Source organism: Anomaloglossus baeobatrachus, chromosome 6 (assembly GCF_048569485.1).
Source record: "Anomaloglossus baeobatrachus isolate aAnoBae1 chromosome 6, aAnoBae1.hap1, whole genome shotgun sequence".
In the NCBI taxonomy this organism is placed as follows: Eukaryota; Metazoa; Chordata; class Amphibia; order Anura; family Aromobatidae; genus Anomaloglossus; species Anomaloglossus baeobatrachus.
In genome coordinates this window covers 537,713,772-537,727,959 of record NC_134358.1, presented here as the reverse complement: position 1 = coordinate 537,727,959, position 14,188 = coordinate 537,713,772, and the positions used below count along the sequence as shown (strand labels likewise).

The following is a 14,188-nucleotide window of genomic DNA, read 5'->3' as shown; positions in this document are numbered from 1 at the left end:
AGGCTGCAAACATGTACGCTATATGCACTGCATGTAAGCGCATTCTGCCAGAGCCAAGCACATACCCACATTGTGATGCCTGTGCTAACATGGTTGTGTCTCAGCCTGGAGCCTCCTCAGGGGTCCCTCCGGCTGCTCCGGCCCCGGTGGCTGAACCCCCGGCTTGGGTAGCATCCTTTTCCCAAGCTATTTCCCAGTCTTTTGCCGACTCCATGGGGCAGCTGTCCCGGACACTGCTGACCATGCATCAGCCCCCTTCTCAGGGTGCCTCTGCTGCGCCGAGTTCTGCAGAGCTCTCAGAGCATGTCCTAGGACCCCGTCCCCCTAAACGGAGACGCAGGGACCCTTCTCCTTCCTCGTCCCACGGCTCTGATTCACGAGCCGAGGTGCAGGGCGAGGAGGATTCGTTTACTGTGGGCTCAGACGCTACCTCTATGTACCCCATTGACGTGTCTGAGGGTGATGCGGAAGTTAGTGACTTGATTGCATCCATTAACTCCGTACTGAACCTCAATACACCAGAGTCAGAGGAACAAGCCTCTCTGGTAGAGATACACCAGTTTACCTCGCCTAAGAGAGCTATGAGTATGTTTTTTAACCACTCCAGTTTTCAGACCACTGTTACCAAGCCCAGGGCCTGTCCTGACAAACGTTTTCCGAAGCGTAGTTCTGATGACCGTTTTCCTTTTCCACCAGAGGTGGTTAAGGAATGGGCCCAGTCTCCAAAGGTAGACCCTCTAGTGTCCAGAATCTCAGCCCGCACAGTCGTAGCTGTGGCTGATGGCACTTCTCTTAAGGATCCCACTGACCGCCAGGTTGACCTTCTGGCCAAGTCTGTATATGAGGCGGCAGGAGCCTCGTTCTCCCCGTCTTTTGCGGCAGTGTGGGCTCTTAAGGCAGTCTCTGCCTCTCTGGCAGAGATACATTCCCTCACCAGTAACTCTATGCCTGAGATGGATGCCTTAACTTCTCAAGCTTCGGCTTTTTCATCCTACGCCATGTCTGCCATCCTGGAGGCTTCTCACCGCACGGCGGTGGCCTCTGCTAACTCCCTCGCGATCCACAGGATCTTGTGGCTTCGAGAGTGGAAAGCAGACGCTTCCTCTAAGAAGTTCCTTGCGAGTCTCCCTTTTTCTGGGTCCCGGCTGTTTGGTGAACAACTGGATGAAATAATTAAGGAAGCTACTGGCGGGAAGAGTACTTCCTTGCCACAAACTAAAGCCAGGAAACCTGTCCAGGGTAGGAACCAATCGAGGTTTCGTTCCTTTCGTTCCTCTAACTGGTCATCCTCTAAGCCCTCGACCTCGTCCACCACCGCAGCCAAGGATCGTAAACCCAACTGGCGCGCGAAGCCGCGTCCTCAAAAGACCGGAGGAGCCGCTGCCACTAAGGCAGCCTCCTCTTGACTATCTGGCTGCGCCAGCAACGTCCTTGGTCGGTGGCAGGCTCTCCCACTTTGGCGACGTGTGGTTTCAACACGTCTCCGATCAGTGGGTGCGAGATATCATCTCCCACGGCTACAGGATAGAATTTTCTTCCAGCCCGCCAAACAGATTTTTTCTGTCCACCCCCCCCTGCTCCAAAGCCGCCGCCTTCTCTCAGGCCGTGGCATCCCTGCAGGCCAACGGTGTAATTGTTCCGGTTCCCGCCCGGGAACGGTTCAGCGGTTTCTACTCAAACCTCTTTCTAGTTCCCAAGAAGGACGGTTCCTTCCGGCCCATCCTGGATCTCAAGCTTCTCAACAAGCATGTTCAGGTGCGGCACTTTCGCATGGAATCTCTGAGATCGGTCATTGCCTCAATGACCCAAGGAGATTTTCTGGCATCCATCGACATCAGAGATGCCTATCTGCATGTGCCTATTGCGGTTTCACACCAGCGTTGGCTATGCTTTGCAATCGGAGAGGAACATTTCCAATTCGTGGCTCTCCCCTTCGGCTTAGCCACGGCCCCTCGAGTATTCACCAAGGTCATGGCAGCAGTGGTTGCGGTTCTGCACCTCCAGGGGTTGGCAGTGATTCTTTACCTGGATGACCTTCTAGTCAAGGCCTCATCCAGTGCAGACTGCCAGCGGAGTGTCTCACTCACGCTCGTTCAGTTCGGGTGGCTTGTCAACCTGCCCAAGTCCACTCTGACCCCGACCCAGGTGCTTCTTTACCTAGGGATGCAATTCGAGACTCTGCCGGCACTTGTCAAGTTGCCCTTAGTCAAACAGCAGTCCCTTCGCCTGGCGGTGCGCTCTCTGCTGAGGCACCGCCGTCATTCCATCAGGACACCTCATGCAGGTGCTAGGTCAGATGGTGGCATCAATGGAAGCGGTTCCCTTTGCCCAGTTCCATCTGCGTCCTCTGCAGCTGGACATTCTCCGCTGTTGGGACAAGCGGATCTCTTCCTTGCACAGGCTGGTGGTTCTGTCGTCACAGACCAGGAGCTCCCTTCAGTGGTGGCTTCGGCCCCTCTCCCTGTCTCAGGGACGCTCCTTCCTGACTCCGTCCTGGGTGATCCTCACCACGGATGCCAGGCTCTCCGGTTGGGGAGCAGTATTTCTCCATCACCGAGCACAGGGCACTTGGACTCCGTCCGAATCAGCCCTCTCGATCAATGTGCTGGAGATCAGAGCTGTGTTTCTAGCTCTCCTAGCCTTTCACCACCTGTTGGCGGGCAGGCACATTCGAGTTCAGTCGGACAACGCGACAGCGGTTGCCTACATCAATCACCAGGGCAGGACTCACAGCCGTCTGGCGATGTTGGAGGTTCAACGAATCCTCCCAGTGGACGGAGGACTCCAAGTCCACCATATCTGCAGTCCACATCCCAGGCGTGGAAAACTGGGAGGCCGATTATCTCAGCCGTCAAACCGTGGACAGCGGCGAGTGGGCCCTGCATCCGTCAGTGTTCAGATCAATCTGCCGCAAGTGGGGCACTCCGGAAGTGGATCTAATGGCATCCCGGCACAACAACAAGGTTCCGGTTTACATGGCTCGCTCCCACGATCCTCAGGCCTTCGCAGCGGACGCACTGGTTCAAGATTGGTCTCAGTTCCGTCTGGCCTATGTGTTTTCCCCCCTCTAGCTCTCTTGCCCAGGGTTCTGCGCAAGATCGGAATGGAGGGCCGTCGAGTCATAATCATTGCTCCGGACTGGCCCAGGCGAGCTTGGTACCCAGACCTGCGCCGTCTGTCCGTAGGGGTGCCGTGGCACCTCCCGGACCGCCCAGACCTTCTCTCTCAAGGTCCATTCTTCCGCCAGAATTCTGCGGCTCTCAGATTGACGGCGTGGCTCTTGAGTCCTGGATCCTGACGGCTTCAGGCATTCCCTCTGAGGTCATCTCCACTATGACTCAGGCTCGGAAGTCTTCCTCGGCCAAGATTTACCACAGGACTTGGAGGATTTTCCTGTCCTGGTGTCGCTCTTCCGGCCATGCCCCTTGGCCCGTTCTCCTTGCCGACCATCCTGTCTTTTCTACAGTCCGGTCTACAGCTAGGACTGTCCCTCAATTCCCTCAAGGGACAGGTGTCGGCTCTGTCGGTATTGTTCCAGCGGCGTATCGCCCGACTGGCTCAGGTGCGCACCTTCATGCAGGGCGCATCTCACATCATTCCTCCTTACCGGCGGCCCTTGGATCCCTGGGACCTTAATCTGGTCCTCACGGCCTTACAGAAACCCCCCTTTGAGCCTCTCAGGGAGGTTCCTTTGTTTAGACTTTCACAGAAAGTTGTTTTTCTAGTAGCCATAACTTCTCTCAGGAGAGTTTCTGATTTGGCTGCGCTCTCTTCGGAATCCCCCTTTTTGGTGTTTCACCAAGACAAGGTGGTTCTTCGTCCGACTCCGGACTTTCTCCCTAAGGTGGTGTCTCCTTTCCACCTTAACCAGGACATTTCATTGCCTTCTCTTTGTCCGGCCCCTGTGCATCGCTTTGAGAAGGCGTTGCATTCCTTAGATTTGGTGCGGGCGCTCCGAATCTATGTGTCACACACCGCCGTTTTTAGGCGGTGCACCTCACTTTTTGTGCTAACCACTGGTCAGCTCAAGGGTCTCGCTGCTTCTAAACCGACCCTAGCTCGTTGGATCAGGTCGGCTATCACCGATGCCTACCAGTGTTCTCAGGTGCCCCCACCGCCAGGGATTAAGGCGCACTCGACCAGAGCTGTCGGTGCCTCCTGGGCTTTCAGGCACCAGGCTACGGCTCAGCAGGTTTGTCAGGCTGCCACGTGGTCCAGTCTGCACACTTTTTCGAAGCACTACCAAGTGCATGCTCATGCTTCGGCAGATGCGAGCTTGGGCAGATGCGTTCTTCAGGCGGCTGTCGCCCATTTGTGAAGTTAGGTTTTGCCTACTTCTCAGTTTGGTTTATTTCCCACCCATGGACTGCTTTGGAACGTCCCATGGTTTGGGTCTCCCATAAGGACCGATGAAGAAAAAGAGAATTTTGTTTACTTACCGTAAATTCTTTTTCTTATAGTTCCGACATGGGAGACCCAGCACCCTCCCTGTTGCCTGTTGGCAGTTTTTTGTCCCGTGTGTTTCACCGGCTGTTGTTAGTAGACAGAGTTCCGGTCTTTCCGAGTTTTACTCTATCTCTACTTATGGGTGGATGTCCTCCTTCAGCTTTTGCACTGAACTGGTTAGATTGTCATCCAGGGGGTGTATATAGCCCGGAGGGAGGAGCTACACGTTTGAGTGTAGTACTTTGTGTGTCCTCCGGAGGCAGAAGCTATACACCCATGGTTTGGGTCTCCCATGTCGGAACTATAAGAAAAAGAATTTACGGTAAGTAAACAAAATTCTCTTTTTCTTCTAGCTCCTATTGGGAGACCCAGCACCCGCCCCTGTTCCCTTCGGGCTGTTGTTCTTTTGTGTACACATGTTGTTCATGTTGAATTGTTCTTTTGGTTTATGGTTTTAAGTTCTCCGAACATCCTTCGGATTGAATTTACCTTAGACCAATTTATAAGTTTCCTCCTTCCTGCTTTTGCACCAAAACTGAGGAGCCCGTGATGCACGGGGGTGTGTGTAGGCAGAGGGGAGGGGTTACACTTTTTAAAGTGTAATACTTTGTGTGGCCTCCGGAGGCAGAAGCTATACACCCATGGTTTGGGTCTCCCATGTCGGAACTATAAGAAAAAGAATTTACGGTAAGTAAACAAAATTCTCTTTTTTTTTTTTTTTTTTAAAAACTAGGCAAAGTCATGTTAAATGAAACTGCGAACCTGTCCACAGGAGGGTGCCCGAAAGAGGGTGCACCAGTCCAGCGCCCGGAGTTCCTCCTGGAAGCTCCCGGTCTTAGGTGGTAAACGGCAGGAACACAAAAACTTCTTCTCAGCGACGCGGAGGAGCCCCCGGCTCAGTCCAGCAGCAGGCTCTCTCCGGACTCAACAACTTTAACAGTTTCAACCAACACACCTTCTTCCGGCTCGGAACAACGCCGGTGTCTAACACAAAAAACAGGCCCGCCATCTTCCGGTCTTGGTGCTCATTCCGGATGGTAGGCCCGTTGCCACTCAGCTCTCTGGGCTTGCACATACTCGGACAAGGACTGCCCGGGCAACCGGCGCAGCCTCCGGAAAGGCTCGTAGCTGATGGGTTGCTCCAGTCACGGCGTCCCACGTGGTCACCCAAGTCACTTTTGTGGCTCTTCCCGGTCCTCCGGGTACAGCCGGCAGATGAGCGGGGAATCCCTCCGCAGACGCAGCCGCAATCTGCTTCGGGTAGCTCTTCTCCAGGCCAGGCGCAGGGTGTAGTCCCTCGGCGTTTTCCATCTTGCTTGGGGAACAAGGCTCAGGTAAAGGCGTCGGGGTCGGTGGAGAAGCTGGAGGAAATGGAGGCGGGCTTACTTTTCCCGCTCTTGGGCATACTCCACCCCCAGTCTCACACTTCAGGTCGACCCCTCCGTGGCGGTACTTCTTTCTTCTTACAACACCGCCTACTTCACATATCTTCGTACGTGCCCTGGGACCGGCACCTCCCCTCTTTGGGCGGAGTACTCCGAACTTCTTTTTCGGCACCGGCCAGCCCCAGGCTCTTCTTTTGGCGCCAACTTTTCGCGCGCTTTCTGTATCTTCACAGACGACGGCCATCTTGCCGCCATCTTGTGCCCGGTCCAACGCTGCAGGCACTGCTTCTGTTTCCCACCATGGGATCGGGAATCTTCTCCAATAGTCCGGATCCTGGGCCCTAGGCACCACTTGGTCTCCCTCTTCTGGGAGCGGGGCCCCTTGCATAAGATCCGGATCCTGCCGACTACGCCACATGTAACGGGGTGCCAGGGGTGCCTCCGGCCTTGTAGTCGTGGCCCTTGCTGTCAGGCTTACCCCTGGCTCCGCCGTCACTTTGGGGACAGGAGATGTTGTGGTGGGGAAGAGTGTGGTGGTGCAGGTGTTGTCCGGCGCACAAACACTCTTCAGGCATGGTTCGATGCAAATAACAAACATTCTTTATTCTTCACAAGTCTCCACACGAGGCAGTAAAAACAGTGATGTTGCGCTTTCTTTAGCTGGGGGAAGCCTGTCCTTGCGTCCCCTCCAGTGGGGATGTGCCTGGCTACTCCGCTTCACCTGGCTTCCACTTCTGGCTACCCACAGCCTGGACCCACACCGGACTGCTTCACTCTATGAGGTTCCGCCCCCGCTCCTCTCCGGCTTCCCTGTTCTTCAGCTCCCACACTCTGCCCCGGCTCTGCTGCTCCGCTCCTGTCCCCGAGACAACTGCCCTCCTGATCTTCACTTTCCTTCACAACACTTGCTCTTTCCCTCCCCTTGCTTCTGCCGGCTCCTCCTCCCCACTGTGCTGACAGCCGTCCCACCCGGCCACTAGGGGGTACCCTAACACAATATACATACATATAAAACATTTTTATTAATAACATTTCCGGGTTAACTATGCTCACTGTTGTAAGGGGTCTGCCCACCCCCTACACTGTGTCATCACCATATCTCACATTTACGGTCTCCACACATTTTTCTTCTCTCCCCATACTGTATCCTCACACATTTCTCACATCTACTGTCTCCTCACACATTTCTCCTCCCTCTCCCTATACCGTGTCCTCACACATATCTAACATCTATTGTCTCCTCACACATGTCTATATCCCCTCCTCATACTGTGTCATCAGACATATCTCACATCTACTGTTTCTTCACACATGTCTCTACCCCCTCCCCATACTGTGTCATCACACATATCTCACATCTACGATCTCCTCAGACATTTCTCCACCCTCTCCTGATACTGTGTGCTCACACATTTCTCAATATGTTTGGAAACTTATTTTACTTGAATTTTTCAAAAATCTGTACTCTACGGAATGCGTTTTTTTGTAATTTACTTCATGAGAATTCAGTAAAATGTCTTACTTTGATGTTATCTATTTGACTTTCAGGCTTCGAAGGATGGAGGGGATAGAAGTTACTATATTGGGCTACAATTAGGACTGGATAAAGTATTTAAGTACGTGCTTATAATAAAAATGTATTACAACACAATAAGAATTTTAGTTTGAAATTTTGAACGTTCATTGATGTACTGAAATATCTGTCTAATACAAAGAGAAAATAAAGTAGTGACCCCTCTACATTATTCACATGCCTTGCATATAAGGATACAATCTTAGATGATACTATTTGATCTCTATTTTGACTTTAGACAAATCAGTTAACGTAAAGTTCAAATGGAGTAGAAAAAAAACCAAAAAAAAACCAGAAAATCCCCTTAACCCCTTCCCTGCCACAGCTGGTTTTTTTCTATCGCGCTTTCATTTTTTCCTCACCTTCTTCCAAGATCCATAACTTTTTTATTTTTCCATTAATCTATTTGTATTAAGGCTGCTTTACACACTGACATTGCTAGCAATAGCACCCGCCCCCGCCGTTCGTGCGTTACGGGCAAATCGCTGCCCGTGGCGAACAGTATCGCCGGTACGCGTCACACGAACTTACCTTCCTAACAACGTTGCTGTGGCCGGCGAACAACCTCTTTTTTTAAGGGGGCGGTTCGAGCGGCGTCACAGCGACGTCACACAGCAGGCCACCAATAGAAGCAGAGGGACAGAGAGCAGCCGCATGAACGTCACTCCCACCTCGTTGCCGGAGGACGCAGGAACGCTGTTGTTAGTCGTTCCCGGGGTGTCACACGTAGCGATGTGTGCTGCCTCAGGAACGACGAACAACCTGCAACCAGAACTAGTAACGATATTTGGAAAATGAACGACATGTCAACAATCAACGATTTTGTGAGTATTTGGGATCATTAGCGGTCGCTCGTAAGTGTCACACGCAATGGTGTCACTAACGAGGCCGGATGTGCGTCACAAATTCCGTGACCCCAGCGATAGCTCATTAGCGATGTCGTTGCGTGTATCAGGGCCTATAGATACCAAGATTTGGACAATTATACCAGGACGGAGAACATATTAACCAGTAAGTGGCCCAGGATGGCGGGCATTAGTAAAAGATGGAGGACATTACTACATAATGGAGGACGAGGGGGGGAAACTTGTATGTCTATATAGGATTTAGAACGCTACAAAGACCCTTACATCTGACCAACATGTGGGGAGGGGCCCAGGCCCAAACCTTTCACCAAGGCTCATCAGTCTCAAGTTACACCATTGACTTTTGCATTTTGGTCCTCTGAAAGCGGCATAAGATAAAACTCTTCAAGAAACAAATGCTCTCTTGTGTTTATCCCTAGGTGGGAGGATGGTTCTCCAATTAACTTTGTTGCCTGGGATGAACATCAACCTAACTTTTCCAATAATGATGAGTTCTGTGTGGTGATGAGTTATCCCCTAGGTAAGTCCTAAGTCTCCGCCTTTTTTATTGTACGTAGAAAATTGTGGTTGGAATTTTCACACAAATCCTAGTCCTGATGCCTAATAATGGGAAAAGTTGTACATTAACTTGTTATTGTCCATATATCTTGTGGTGTAGGAATTTAAATTTAGGATATTGTAAATGCAAGAAGCTGGCTTAAAGGGAACTCGTCACATTTTAGATGTAGTCTGATCTGTAGACCATTCGATATAGAGGTATAGAGGAGGAAACCCTGAGTAGAATGATAAAGAGGTTTGTTAGAAAAGATTCAATATAACTTGTATGTCATTAATTGAAATCCCTGGTGTTTGTGTACAGTGGTGCGTGGTGGTAGGTGTGGGCAAGGGATTGACTCCAGATGCCCCGGTATGCTACATGGAAAAGTTGGCCGTGGCTGGGTGGATTTGTCATGTGGGATTGGAACCTGTGCAGGCCGCATACTGCTGCTGATATCGGTTGGCCAGGACTCGATGATAACTCTACAGAGACCAACAGCTCGTTCTCATTTCAAACAACAACTTTTTACTCAATGGTTCATTCTTTGCAACAACTTCACACACTTCAGATAGTTGGCACATATCTTCCAGTATGTTACAGTACAACAAAAAAAATCAGACACATCCCTAGTTCCCACTGGGTTGCTTCAGATTTTACTGATCCTATTCCCAGTTCAGTATTACATTGTAATGGTCAACTTCCCTTGCAGCGGCTCCACATCTGGTCTCCCAACAGGGGTGATCATCAAGGGTCCCATCATCATGGTCAGAGTAGAGCCTACAGTAGCACTCTCAGATGCTCTGGGAAAATCCACTCAAATAAGCCGACGTCAGCCACATGCCAGTTGGGATAAACCCGTTACCTTGATGGGTATGGGTCTGTTTGCTAGTGTCCTGTCCTCCGTCTCCTTTTGTTTGGGGTCATTGAGGATCAGTCTCTCATTTCAACCCGGTCATACTCTGTTTCTCAGTAAATTATCAAGGTTCATGCTATCTCGTCTCCATTCTCTTGTCTTCTCATTGCTGCTACAAGCCACCCACTGTATGGGACCCCACCACCACCTACAAACTATTCAACCGCTATTGTTGGTTACTAAATCTTCACTCTCTGAATTGACTCTTCTGTAATAAACTGTCTCTAATTATATCAACTAACACCTACCATTGTGGGTTAATCCCAACACTTAACTATTTCTGTCCCTGCTGGCTGTTGCTGGGCAGATCTCTACTCCCTCGCAAAACAACACATTAATATTAAATTTACCTTAAACAATATTTACAAGACACAGGACATTATTCATATTACACTACATAATACAATAATGCGATTGGTGTCTTCAGGAGTACAAATGTAAAGGCCCAGTCACACTAAACAACTTACCAGCGATCCCAACAACGATACAACCTGATAGGGATCGCTGGTAAGTTGCTAGGAAGTCGCTGGTGAGATGTGAGATGATTAAGCGACGCTCCAGCGATCCCACCAGAAACCTGACCTGGCAGGGATCGGTGGAGCGTCGCTACATGTGGAAGCATGCTGCGCTTGGTAACTAAGGTAAATATCGGGTAACCAACCCGATATTTACCTTGATTACCAGCGCACACCGCTTAGCGCTGGCTCCCTGCACACCTAGCCACAATACACATCGGGTTAATTACCCGATGTGTACTCTGCTACGTGTGCAGGCAGCAGGGAGCCGGCTTCTGCGGTCGCTGGTAACCACGGTAAACATCGGGTAACCAAGAAGCCCTTCCCTTGGTTACCCAATATTTACCTTCGTTACCAGCGTACGCCGCTCACACTGCCAGTGCCGGCTCCCTGTTCCCTGCACTCCTAGCCACAGTACACATCGGGTTAATTACCCGATGTGTAGTCTGGCTATGTGTGCAGGGATTTATACACATTTATTGGGCATCACTAGATGACCAAATTAGAGGAGTGACGCCATTTTCCAATAAAAACAATCTTTATTTAGACATATATTTTAAAATGTTTTAGCATAAAGGTACCGTATAAAAGAGAGACACAGGCAGGAGAAGTAATTGAATCCCTATACTGGTAACTGGGATATTCACACCCAACCAGGTGAGTATCTGTATTGTTACAGCCAAATATCATATATTAAATGGACCAAATATAGATTTAGTGATCCCAACTGCATTATTACCAATGATGCAAAAGATTCTTCAATGTAAGGTTCCCCCATACATGATTTTTACAAAAATATCATATATTAAATGGACCAAGTGCAGACTCTGCGGTTCCACCTGCGTTTTTCATCAGTAATGCACAGATTCTTCAATGCAGGGTTCCCCCATAAATAATTTGTACTCATGAGAATAAATAAATAAATGAATAAAAGAGTATACAGGGTCCCCAGAGCAAAGAGAATTCCAAAAAATGCAGTGTAGATTACCAATGAACACACATAGCAGTATCCACAGAGCCCACATACGTCCATAAACACATGGGATCCATTACAATTCAAAAATGCAGTATACGTTTACAAATAGACACCCGCAGTAATGACCACAAAGTCCACATAAGTCCATAATCAAATACAAACTACTATAGATAGGCTAACATCAAGCATATTAGTATCGCAAAATTACATCACCTGGATGGGAGGTATCCTGCCGTGACCCTCACACTCCGACACGTGTTTCGCAAATGGCTTTCTCCTCGAGAAAGCCATTTGCGAAACACGTGTCGGAGTGTGAGGGTCACGGCAGGATACCTCCCATCCAGATGATGTAATTTTGCGATACTAATATGCTTGATGTTAGCCTATCTATAGTAGTTTGTATTTGATTATGGACTTATGTGGACTTTGTGGTCATTACTGCGGGTGTCTATTTGTAAACGTATACTGCATTTTTGAATTGTAATGGATCCCATGTGTTTATGGACGTTTGTGGGCTCTGTGGATACTGCTATGTGTGTTCCTTGGTAATCTACACTGCATTTTTTGGAATTCTCCTTGCTCTGGGGACCCTGTATACTCTTTTATTCATTTATTTATTTATTCTCATGAGTACAAATTATTTATGGGGGAACCCTGCATTGAAGAATCTGTGCATTACTGATGAAAAACGCAGGTGGAACCGCAGAGTCTGCACTTGGTCCATTTAATATATGATATTTTTGTAAAAATCATGTATAGGGGAACCTTACGTTGAAGAATCTTTTGCATCATTGGTAATAATGCAGTTGGGATCACTAAATCTATATTTGGTCCATTTAATATATGATATTTGGCTGTAACAATACAGATACTCACCTGGTTGGGTGTGAATATCCCAGTTACCAGTATAGGGATTCAATTACTTCTCCTGCCTGTGTCTCTCTTTTATACGGTACCTTTATGCTAAAACATTTTAAAATATATGTCTAAATAAAGATTGTTTTTATTGGAAAATGGCGTCACTCCTCTAATTTGGTCATCTAGTGATGCCCAATAAATGTGTATAAATTATGTCATTTGGAGTGCCAGTAGTCAACTATTAGGACATGAGGTTGTTAATCATATGTGTGCAGGGAGCAGGGAGCCGGCACTGACAGCTGAGAGCGGCGGACGCTGGTAACGAAGGTAAATATCGGGTAACCAAGGGAAGGGCTTCTTGGTTACCCGCTGTTTACTGTAGTTACCAGCGTCCGCCGAAGGCGGCTCCCTGCTGCCTGCACATTTAGTTGTTGCTCTGTCGCTGTCACACACAGCGATCTGTGCTTCACAGCGGGACAGCAACAACTAAAAAATGGCCCAGGACATTCAGCAACAACCAACGACCTCACAGCAGGGGCCAGGTTGTTGCTGGATGTCACACTAAGCAACATCGCTAGCAAGTTGTGCCTCAGCAGCGATGTTGCCTAGTGTGACGGTACCTTTACAGTCTACCCTTGTTACATTTGTATGTATATGAGTCCAGTGGACATTCCTACTGATGATTGACTGCTATCTCTGTATACACAGTTATACAGCTAATCAGTGAGTAGGATCCCCAACTGGACTCATATGCATACAAACACCATGGATTTCAATTAATAAAATACAATAGAATTGCAGTAATACCTAAGGTTTTACAGTAGTTTGCATAGTAAAGTACACACTAAACAACTCCATGCCTGAACTCCAAGATGTAATCTTTACTAACCGAAAAGCACAAGAAAAGTTACTTCCAATATACTCAAAATCTTATAAATATGCCAAAAAAAGGTTTTGGGATTCTGTTCTTCAGAACGAAGAAACAAAACTGCAACTTTTCAGGCCTATGCTTCAGTAATATGTCTGGAGGTGGAAGAATGAAAATAATACCCTGCCTAAAGGGAAGCATGGTGGTGGCTGGGTAATGCATAGAGTGAAGCATGGAGGTGGCTTAGTTATCTCAATAGTAAAGCATGGCAGTGACTCAGTGATGACTACTTTGAAGTATTGTGTTAGCTTGGTGATGCCTACTGCAAAGCCTACGGTAGCTAAAAGATGCGTTAAATGCATTAAGAGATACACGCTTTATAATAAATTGTGCGCATCTTACTCAGCACACCCTTCAATAATATTGGCATGCAAAACTCGAGTCTTGATGAATCAACCCTTTGACTGATGGAAAGCAGTGTATCGGTTGTAGAACGCATTGGTGATAAGTGTTCACAGTTCCATGTGTATTTCGAGGATGTGGATTTTGTAGAGGTGTGATTTTGCAGTATGAGTGAACAGTGACTACAACATTGAGTAAGTAGGAAGAGATTATACTGGGGCAGAGCCTCACAGATGTGACAGTGGCCATCATCTGAGCTAGTCATGTGTGTTAGATTACCTTACTTTATTTTGTTAAGGCCAGGATGGCAGTGACTGTTGCGGTCGAGACAGGTGTGTGGACCTACTGGGCCACGGAGCCCAGGCTTACCATGGAGAGGCGTGACTTTGAGTTTACCTTGTCTTCTCTAGAGCCTCAGGTGGTGAGGTTAGATTTGTGCTGCAGGTAGCTGCCAAGTACCATTCAAAGCAGTCCCCAGGTTTTCAGCAGCTGACCCAAACAGCAACAGGCGATACAGAGTTGGAGCCACAGCAGGACAGGAGCAGGAACACTGGCAAGGTAGATGCTGGTACTGGTACAGATGGGTCGGCTGATACAGGCTGGACAGGTTCAGTAACAGACAAGACGGCTAATACACACAGGATAGGTTCTGGTTCAGATAGGAAAATGGATTCAGGAACATAGGAAAGCATCCAGAAACAGATTCAAGAAGAGTGGCAGGGTACCAGGATACTAGAATAGATTCAGGAACTAAGGCTGGTACAGTGACACAGGAATGGATTCAGTAATTCAGGCTGGTAGCAGGACACAGGAACGAAATCAGGAACTCAGGCTGGTACTGAGATACA

The 14,188-nt window shown here is 48.7% G+C and overlaps 1 protein-coding gene across 1 annotated transcript in view; it reads left to right on the top strand.

Moving 5' to 3' along the window:
* LOC142243975 (macrophage mannose receptor 1-like) overlaps nt 1-14,188 on the top strand; it is a 234,721-nt gene that overhangs the window by 132,589 nt on the left and 87,944 nt on the right. Inside the window, exons 18-19 of the mRNA XM_075316164.1 lie at nt 7,380-7,447; nt 8,690-8,790. Coding sequence (XP_075172279.1) covers nt 7,380-7,447; nt 8,690-8,790 — 169 coding nt within the window. The remainder of the gene's footprint in view (nt 1-7,379; nt 7,448-8,689; nt 8,791-14,188) is intronic.